The sequence below is a fragment of the Sphaeroforma arctica genome (genome assembly GCF_001186125.1).
Source record: "Sphaeroforma arctica JP610 unplaced genomic scaffold supercont1.42, whole genome shotgun sequence".
NCBI lineage: Eukaryota > Ichthyosporea > Ichthyophonida > Sphaeroforma > Sphaeroforma arctica.
In genome coordinates this window covers 137486-148104 of record NW_014040516.1, presented here as the reverse complement: position 1 = coordinate 148104, position 10619 = coordinate 137486, and the positions used below count along the sequence as shown (strand labels likewise).

Genomic DNA, 10619 nt, shown 5'->3' with positions numbered 1-10619 from the left:
CTGAGTGGAAAATATATAGGCAATGTCTCAGCCTCAGAATCCCTCAGAGTATTGCTGTTTTCACGAGGCATACCTAACTTTAACTAAATGTCTTATTTCATTTATTTACTGTGATATTTTCACGATACTTAGAATTTACCTACGCGTTTATTTATTCTAAGGCGTTAATATCGCCTTGAGAGACCGAATCTTGCATCAGTACCTACCATGGTGCTTTATATGGAATATGCGTTTGCTGTTCGGTACATCATTGAAGTGCGCTGTGCCCGTAGGCCACCCGCACTTGGGGGGATGTAATACTAAGGTACCGAACTATTAGGTGTGTGAGATAAAATACTAAACCGGCGCACGAAAGGGATTTGAGAAGATAACAAATAAAGATAACAAATACAGACACAGAAACGAAACGCACTACAGATAGATTATGCGTGCGTTTAGAATGGACATTGGTGTAGTTGGAGTTTTAGAGTACCGGATAGTTGTCCACAGTTGGGGATGTGGAGGTGTCAGGCCACGAGGCCATGTGGTGGCAGCTGACAGGTATACAGTGAACAACAATTGAGGGAAGATACAATGTACAAGACTACAGAGAGGGCGAGCATACCACTAGGGAGCTCGCCGAGTTAATTATCAAACCTTATACGTATTGGACTTGCGCGTATCAATATAAGAATAGTGTTATATAAAATGTGTCCGGTCGGTCACTAGTAGGGTGTCACTGACCTCAAACGGTTTCCCGTTAAAACCTTTATAAATCGAATAAATATACGTTTACGTTAAACTTTTATTCCATATATAGTCTTTTCTATGATACTAGGTGCAGTTTTCGGGTCTAAAAACGGAAGTGTGTACTGTTTTTAATATATGAACCAGTACTCTATAAACAACTTAGGTGGGCGTTTCTAACTACATTGTCACCGTTATAGCGTTTCAAAATGAACAAATATGCGTTTACGTTCAACTTCTATCCCGTACCCCCAGGGGCCCGGGCCCCATAACGGCATAACGTAATGTACTTAGATAAATATGTATTTAGCAGGTCAGTGTCACGTTGTTGTGTTTGTTTTTTTTTGGGTTTGTTTTTTTATTAAAAACTATCAAAACAAAACAAGCGATTCATACAGCTATTTAGTATTTACTCTGCTAAATAGTAAATACACTCTACAAGCCTAAATACAGCTATCAATTTATACTCTCTAATAGAGTGAATATATTTACAACATAGTTACATTATTACATCCTGTACTGGTAAATACATGATACTTGGTCTCTGATAAAAATCCAAAATAAAAGTCTGGTATGCCGGGAGCAATTAGTAAGTAGCTTTTTTTTGCGAACGTTTTGACCAATAAATTGTCTTAATCAACATTCGAAATTAATGATTTTCAGGGATATATTACCGACGTACCGTCCTTGACTTTCCAATAAAAATCTCAGCTTATATGTGTAAGACCAAAAAGACCCTCTCGTTTGAATAGAACAAACTTTAGGAGTTTGTTTACAAAAAATTATTTCATATGAGTAAGGAGGCTTTGCCGCTATGGAGAAATGCTTGTTTTATTCACCATACAAATATTTAGTTTCATATCTGACGGACTGACGACGAAAAACAGCAAACGCACTCATGTCTCATCCGCCCGCCCCTCTCTCTCTATAGAGTCTCTACTCTCTACTCTACTAGAGAGAAGTGTATAATTTTTAAAGGGAGAACAAACAAATCCGACTATTTTTAGAGCCTGCGCCCTGCGGGCCCGCGCCCCGCGCAGTCTTGTGACTGGTGTGCGTTTTATCTGGAGTCTGCGCTGATATACGATAATATCTATAATATACAGTTATGTACTACAGACCTGAATGCGTGCTTTTAAAAATAAAAAACAATAAATACGTAATTACATAGAGTGTACAGAGTACAGACTACAGACGCACGAAAATTGGCAAGACCAACAGATCAGTGCAGAACAGTGACCCGATTGACTATCTTCCATTCGCCACCGCTCCTATTTGAAAGCCACTATAAATACTGTAATAATTTAGTTGTTATCGAACACAATTCACTAAAGAGGTCCTTTCTGGTATCAGGCAGACATGAAAGTGACTATAACATGGATATTTACCGCCATCGCTATTACTAGTCAGGCGTGCGTAAAAGCAGCCTCCTGCCGAAGCTTGCGAGAAGAGCCAAAGACCCTGGATGATTGTTTTAACGAGTTCAAAAACCCGATCGCAGCGCTGGATTTGGATACGTTCCGCGAAAATGTGAAGGGATGTGCATGGACCGGCCATTTGAACACTGATACTGATTCTATCGCAGGGGCTATAGGTGCCGCGGACCTGTTCGATGGCATCGCAGCGCGATCGAGCGAAATGAACGATGAGTCCAAATGGGTGTTGGAGCAATATAATTTGACCGCGCCTGAATACATTGGTGATTTTCCAGATAAGAGTGTTTGTCTTGTGGATGTGAACCAGATCACACAGCTCCCTCAGGATCTGGATACAAATCGAATCGTAGGGATTGTGGACCATCACGCTCTACAATCCAGTACAGTGGTAATTGATACGCCCGTTCGTATAGACATTAGGCCCGTGGGAAGTGCCTCTACCATAGTTGCGACCTATTACGGCTCCGCAAACAAACCCATGAGTGAGGTCATAGCAGGTGTATTGATGAGCGCTATTCTTTCGGATACACTGAATTTGAATTCGCCTACGACAACAGAACTCGACAAGATGATGCTTACATGCCTGGCGAAGCAATCTAAGACGAGCGATCTCGATTCATATGCCGACGCTATGTTTAAAGCGAAAGCGAATGGATTCAATAATCTCGATGATGATGAGGTAGTGCGTGCAGATACCAAGGAATTCGACCTGTGTGGGAACAATGTTGTTTGGGCGACTGTGGAAACAACAGACCCCGCTTCAATGATGGCACGGAAAGAGGCACTCGCCGAAGCCATGAAGAAACTGAAAATTGAGAAAGACGCAAAGTACGTATTCCTATCGATTGTTGATATTGTAAATCTAAATACTGATTTGATACTCATCGGAGAAGATGAGAGAGAACTGGCTATCGAGGCATTCAAAGCGCAGGTCAATGCTGATGAGGAACTGGTAATGAATATTGGCAATCTAGTCTCACGGAAGAAAGACTTTATTCCTACAGTCCAAAACGCTATCTGCGGAGATGAAGAGTAGTTGTCTACCTTAAATATGAGAGATCACACCATCCAACGATTATTTTTCCACGGAGTAACTATAAGGCCTAAGGCATATATATACACATATATATATATATTGAAATAGACAATGAACAATAAAATCATTCATGATATTGTAGGGGATCTTAAGTAGTGTTAGAATATATATATATATATATATATATATATATGATAATATATAATACACACACACACACACATATATATATATGCAAGTAAAACTACAAGCATATGTATACATATGAATATATATAGGTACATATATATATATATTTATATACGTAAAGGAAGAATGTACTGCAGCAGCAGCAATGCAAACGGTTGCATTAATTTATTTGAATTAGTTAAGTGTATTATCGATGTGCTATGTATACTATGTCTTACTTCACGCAGCTGGCTATGGTGGTATGGTGGATACAGAGCCAATCTAAACCCGCCACAATACATGCGGCCACAGCCATTATGATACCGCTGAGCAGCTAGACTTGCCTGACTCCCGTTGTACATACACTAGTGATCGCACATCTCGACAGCTAGTTCTAAACCGGTCCAATACCTCCGCACATCGGAATCGTTAAAACAATACGGACGAGCATATACCAAGGTAGAAATGGACTTATATCGCGCTCACGTTTGCAGCTGGATTATTATTAGCGCTGTCATCTCTGTCCGTGTGACTGTGACTCGGAAGGTTGCTTGGAATGATTATTATTCTCTCCGGCGCAAAGATAGTCCACAATTTTCCGGACGTACTTGAGGCGGTAGGCTAGATCCGGATGGTTGGATCTATAGAATGGCGAGTAGCAAACAAGATAAATTACATACACTAATGGTATGATCTTCGGTATGATACACATAGTACATAAGAAAGAAATAAAAGCATGCATGGCTGGATTGAAGTAATGATGGGTATGATGAAGCAAACGAGCAGCTTATACCCTGACGTATTAAAGTGCGAGAGAGGGAGTGAGAGCCGCGTACCCTAAAATACACAGGTATACGAATCTATCATTCATGAGTGGAACACACGGTATGTTACTTTGGTGTCACGTATCTCCAAAGGGTTTAAAACAAATAATAATAATGTTTCCCGGAGGTCTCATGAGATGCTCTGCATCTATAAATAGACGAGAGTAACCAAAGTACCTTGGCGGCCAAGATTCTAACGATATGGATACAGTATCACCTGTAATCGTGTGCGACCCCGAACCTCTTTTGTGTTGCTTTGAGGTGCACCCTTTGACTGCTCCATAAAATTACAGCATCCCAGCATTTGATAGAACATAGAGATTGTACACACTGTAGCAGGTTGCTAATAACTGCAGCAAAGCTGACTAACAGAGAGATCGCCTACCAACAACTGCAAACAAATAGGGCCAGTCCACAGTCAGTGACTGACAGTCGAGATACTCGACACTCGCTAGAAAGAACACGGGGCAAACTTTATGCTGGAGACAGAGGAGCTCAAGTATGGATTGATTTTTCAAGATATTAATTAGTTATACTGTGTAGCTATCGGAAGTAATTTAGGATGTAGAGTACAGTAGTGATAGGGTTTTATACACATAAATCCATAGGTATAGATATGGATATGACTATAGATAGACACACACACACACACAATATATATATATATCACATATATCCGGGCATCGCACAACAAACCACATACACCGTCAAATCGGCGTATCGATATATGTTAGACTCGCCCTCTGTATTGATGAAGAGGACTGCCCCAGTCGACCCCGAGACTAGCACCTTGTTGTGGTCGAAGAAATTGACCTGGGAGATGGGGACAGGTATACAGTTGTTTTAGTAAGAGATGCAAACACGTGTTATCAGTAGGCGAGGCGAGTCTATACACTGAGAGATGGGTACTATGTACATGCATTGATCGCCAACACGCGAGTATATATCTGGATGGAGCCAATGCTAAGCTGGAACGTTATAGCCCTCTCAGCCCTAAGCCAATTAATGTATTAAGAGGACATCCATACATACATATACACAGACATACAAACAAACATACGTACATACATACACTGAGACATAGTACTATGCATATGCATTGATCGTCAACACGCGTGTATATACCTGGATGGAGCCATTGCTAAGCTGAAACATCATAGCCCTCTCAGTCCTGAGCCAATGACTCACATGCACATAGCTGTGTGATCTGTGTGCGTTGCTGTCATCGACGTTGTGAACGTCCTCGCCGCACTGTGAGTATTGGTGGATGGTGTGACATGAGTGAGGTCCAGAGAAGCTCGTAGGTTGGAATGCACACTAGTCTTTCTTCAACTTCTAACTATACTACTATGAAAAGAATTGCGTTCCTAACTAGCGTGAATTTCCTATCTCACAATATATATAGCGGTGCACCCCGTAGGTATATATGCGTGTTTGCACATGCACATGTACGTACACAGACGTATATGTATAGGCTTAGACACGCCCGCGTGCTTGTTTGCGATAAAGCTGTGTGTCTGGTGTATACCTATCGCGTGATACATACATTTCATACAGCAGATACAAACAAATGAGGTCCGCACCTTCCGCAAGTTCTTGTACATTGTGCGTTTGAAATGTTCCAGCAAAGCCACTTTCTTTTTCAGCGCGTCTGGGGGCGATGTTAGCGATTCCTGGGTCTTGTCGCCGTTCAGGATGTATTCTACCTGGCTATAACACATAAGAGATACACAAGAGAAGATGGGGTACGTTTGTATCCGGGTATTAGATGTACGGCAAAGAAAGGATGGGAATAATTTGTATCCTGATAGTAGGTAAAAGGCAAAGGGAGGATGAGAATATGCGGTATCCGGATATTAGATATACAACAATGAAAGGATGGGAATAGTTTGTATTCTGATAGTAGGTGGAAGGCAAAGGGAGGATGGGAATATGTTGTATCCTGATAGTAGGTGGAAGGCAAAGGGAGGATGAGAATATGTTGTATCCGGATATTAGATATACAACAATGAAAGGATGGGAATAGTTTGTATCCTGATAGTAGGTGGAGGGCAAAGGGAGGATGAGAATATGTTGTATCCGGATATTAGATATACAACAATGAAAGGATGGGAATAGTTTGTATCCTGATAGTAGGTGGAAGGCAAAGGGAGGATGAGAATAGTTTGTATCCTGATAGTAGGTGGAAGGCAAAGGGAGGATGAGAATATGTTGTATCCTGATAGTAGGTGGAAGGCAAAGGGAGGATGAGAATATGTTGTATCCGGATATTAGATATACAACAATGAAAGTATGGGAATAGTTTGTATCCTGATAGTAGGTAAAAGAAAATGCTAGTAGTATTGTGCAGTCTGATTGTCGTCGTGATGAGAGTGTCATGGAGTCTTCAGTCAGTATTCACGTGTTGAGATTCTGCTGGCTGTCTGTACTATGCCCCTCACAGCTGGTTCACAGGCTATTAGTCCACTTTGATAAACGAAACGGCCATTTTCACATTGTTAGACGCACACATTCACTTCGATAGACGTCCACCTTCTCTGGTGTTGGCACTATGTAATGTAATACAGGCAACCTGTTGTCTCAGTCACGTGATCAATATTTATATGCCCTAATTGTCGTCTACTTAACACAGCTATCGGGTATCACCATACAAACGGAAACCAGCATACGTAGTACGTGTATAGTCACCATCGTTCAGATACTGTGATGATGCACACACACACACATACACACACACACAAAGTCAAGGCTGTAGCAACATACTCAGAGTCCGCTGCCAGGACGATCCGACTGTTGTCGTTGAAGATGGCGCCCACAGTACAGTCGCTGAGTTCATAGCTGACGCCGTACTTAGCGGTGTAGTCTAACCAACAGGCAACCCACAACAGAGGGGGTGGTTTGCTCAGAGGCTCTGTAGGGGAACGGGTACAGAGATGGTGTGTGTATATGGGGTGGTGTATAGCGGTTGGGATGTCGGGGGTGGTAGATAGAAGGGTGTGGTTGATGGGGCTGAGGTGAAGGTAGCTTGGTATGGGGTTTATATTTATCATCTGAGTAGATACGGAGATAGAGTATAGTGTAGAGCGCCGCCATACGCAGCGTCGTAATTGAAATAGAAACGAATATAGATACGCATACATGTACGTACACAAATACATATACACACACATACACAAATACATACATATCTATATACCCTGCATGTACGCCTCTGAGTGTGATTCGACATACTTATGGCAACATATATATCTAAAATTATGCACACACATACCCCTAAGGTTTCAAGTATATATCTGTAATTATGCACACACACACACACCTAAGGTTTCGAGCATATATCTGTAATTATGCACACACACCCCTAAGGTTTCAAGTATATATCTGTAATTATGCACACACACGCCAAGGTTTCGAGTATATATATGTAATTATGCACACACACGCCAAGGTTTCGAGTATATATATGTAATTATGCACACACACACACACCTAAGGTTTCGAGCATATATCTGTAATTATGCACCCCCCCCCCAAGGTTTCAAGTATATATATGTAATTATGCACACACACACACACACACCCAAGGTTTCAAGTATGCATCTTCAAATATGCACACACACACACACCTAAGGGTTTGATTTGGCTCAGACGTCTCTTTTCGTCCGTCTTATCGCCCGCTGCCAAGTGAAGACCACTGAGAGATGCAGCTAAGCTATTCAGAGACGCAGGCGCACTCAATGTTCTGCTGTGTGCTATGGTGTGATAGGGGGAGGTAGATATAAGGAAGGGTGTGTTAGCCAGTAGCTGAGAGATGCAGCTAAGCTATTGAGAGACGCAGGCACACTCGATGTTCTGCTGTGTGCTATGGTGTGATAGGGGGTAGATGCGTATAAGGAAGGGTATGATAGCCAGTAGAGAGGTACGTACAATAGATGTGTAGGTACACGGTTGCATAATTACATAGATACAGATAAAAGGATACATAGATAATAGATACATAGACACGTATACATAAAGACACACACAGACACACACATATATAGATAGATACACAAAGATAGACAGACAATAAATACATATGAACATACACACAAATACATACATACTTAGACAATAGATACATAGACACATATACACAGAGACAAATATACACATATACAAACGAGACACATCTACACAAAGATTCATAGACAATAATTACATAGACTAAACACGTAGACACACAAAACACCTAGAAAATAGGTACACGGATACATATAGACACATAGATAGATACATTTATTAAAAGGTCCGTACAAACATGCACATGCAAACGTATTATTAAGTACAAGCCTTCGCCTTTCTGCGCGACCAACAATCTCGTAGGACATTTTCAGTAGTAAATGCTATATGGGTTTGTAAACCCTACAACCCTAAACCCAACGGCGTAGCATCCCTACGTGATAGAGCCCTTGGCAGGCGAAGTGTGCCTGTTGCAGCCTCACTATACCGAGCCACTTCACACACACATACTATTCTTGTAGGTATGCTGGATATTTGTCCATTATGGAATATGGAGGTAGGTAGATAACACCCACATTGGCAAATACATACGTGAGCTATGGCATACACATATAAATACATATACACTCGGGGGTAGTATACAAACGATCCTAGAATCACATATCGGTACACATATACTCTCAGGGCTAACCCAACCAATCACAAACCCGTACTTATACACACGTGTGAATAACCACCAATCACGGATCAGTATGGATATACACTTTTATATAGCAGCCAATCACGTATCAGTATGGATATATACTTATATATAGCAACCAATCACATCAGTATGCATATACACTTATATATAGCAACCAATCACATATCAGTATGCATATACACTTATATATAGCAACCAATCACGTATCAGTATACCCACACACACTTACCACTGTGCCTTGCAGGGGATTCGATGCGTGTTGCTCGTGTGTGGTGCAATAAATGTGACGTCTGTTGGGCTGCAGTCACATCAGACTTCGGTGGCACTATCTCTATGTGTGTACCTGAAATTGGAAAGAGCAAACGGAATACCATGAATAGTGATTTTAATATATATATATACACACACATACACATACCCACCCATATCTACATATATATATATATGTACAACAAACCTACGTCAAAATACCTTACTATCGTACAGTCTCTACACAATATACACATGGTATATATGTGGCCCAAACCCTAAACCCTAAGCGCATACCGTATTCATTCTCCTCATTGGTTCTGCCCGTACTGGCCCTACTTGTCTGTCGCAGCCCTTTCTGATATGCGGTCGATTGGGTGTGCTCTGAGACCTGAACGGCGGTGAGTATGAGGAATCAGTAGAGGGACTATACATCAATCGTACTTTCGAAGTACTATGGTTTGTTTCATAGTCACAGACCTGTATGAAGCCAAGGATAAGACTGCATGGAGATTTATATATATGTATCATATTAGGATATATGGTATATATGAATAATAACCTATATATCTATCTTACTAAGATATATGTTATATACGAATAATAACTTATATATGCATCTTACTATGATATATGTAATATATGAATAACAACCTATACATCTAACTTACATAGTATCTATGTTGTATGCGAATAATAACATATATAATTATCTTATTACAATATGTTATATATGAATGGTTAAGCTAACACAATTAGTAAACAACATGAACACAACACAATACACAACAAACACAGTTAGTACAATCAATAAACCACATGAGCATAACACAGTAGAACTATACGTACACATCATTGTGTATATAACCCAGACAACATGAACACAACACAGTTTGACTCTACGTATACTTCACCGTGTATACAACCCAGACAACATAGACATAATATAGTAGGACTATATACATAAACATGACACAGATTGACTATACCAGTGTACATCACACAGACCCTTACCATCTTGGCGTTGTGTATCCTGACAGGTTTCGAGTTGCGCACTGAGCGTGACTCGATCCCTTTCACAGCCGCGGCCTTCTGCTCGTCTGTGCGCACGTCCACCACATTGCGATTGACCGTCCGTTGTTGTAACACACTGCTGTTGTTGTTTCGTTCGCTGCCAGGGGTTCTGAGTGATGTGTACTGGAATAAAGAGAGAGAGAGACAGTGTGTGTGTGAGGTTGAGAGTTTGGAAGTTGCTGTAAAAAGCATACTGGAATATATATATATAGAGTGTGAGTGTGTTAGAGAGAGAGAGAGAGAGAGAGAGAGAGAGAGAGAGAGAGAGAGAGAGAGAGAGAGAGAGAGAGAGAGAGAGAGAGAGAGAGAGAGAGAGAGAGAGTAGAGAGAGTAGTAGTAGAGTAGTACGAGAGAGTAGACGTAGAGTAGTAGTAGTAGAGTAGAGTACCGTAGTAGTAGTA

The 10619-nt window shown here is 41.0% G+C and overlaps 2 protein-coding genes across 2 annotated transcripts in view; one reads left to right on the top strand and one right to left on the bottom strand.

Moving 5' to 3' along the window:
- Nucleotides 1-2085: 2085 nt before the first annotated feature.
- SARC_01129 (hypothetical protein) lies at nucleotides 2086-3198 on the top strand (the record flags this gene model as incomplete). The annotated part of the gene is made up of 1 exon (XM_014305177.1): nucleotides 2086-3198. The coding sequence occupies one exon, from the start codon at nucleotides 2086-2088 to the stop codon at nucleotides 3196-3198; it is 1113 nt and encodes a 370-aa protein (XP_014160652.1).
- A 340-nt stretch (nucleotides 3199-3538) lies between these two features.
- The window catches only part of SARC_01128 (PLK protein kinase), a 13500-nt gene continuing 6419 nt past the window's right edge, over nucleotides 3539-10619 (bottom strand). Inside the window, exons 7-15 of the mRNA XM_014305176.1 lie at nucleotides 10159-10341; nucleotides 9442-9535; nucleotides 9125-9238; nucleotides 7817-7942; nucleotides 6954-7101; nucleotides 5774-5900; nucleotides 5316-5441; nucleotides 4894-5003; nucleotides 3539-4007 (exon numbers count right to left, since the gene is read on the bottom strand). Coding sequence (XP_014160651.1) covers nucleotides 3881-4007; nucleotides 4894-5003; nucleotides 5316-5441; nucleotides 5774-5900; nucleotides 6954-7101; nucleotides 7817-7942; nucleotides 9125-9238; nucleotides 9442-9535; nucleotides 10159-10341 — 1155 coding nt within the window. The 3' untranslated portion in view covers nucleotides 3539-3880. The remainder of the gene's footprint in view (nucleotides 4008-4893; nucleotides 5004-5315; nucleotides 5442-5773; nucleotides 5901-6953; nucleotides 7102-7816; nucleotides 7943-9124; nucleotides 9239-9441; nucleotides 9536-10158; nucleotides 10342-10619) is intronic.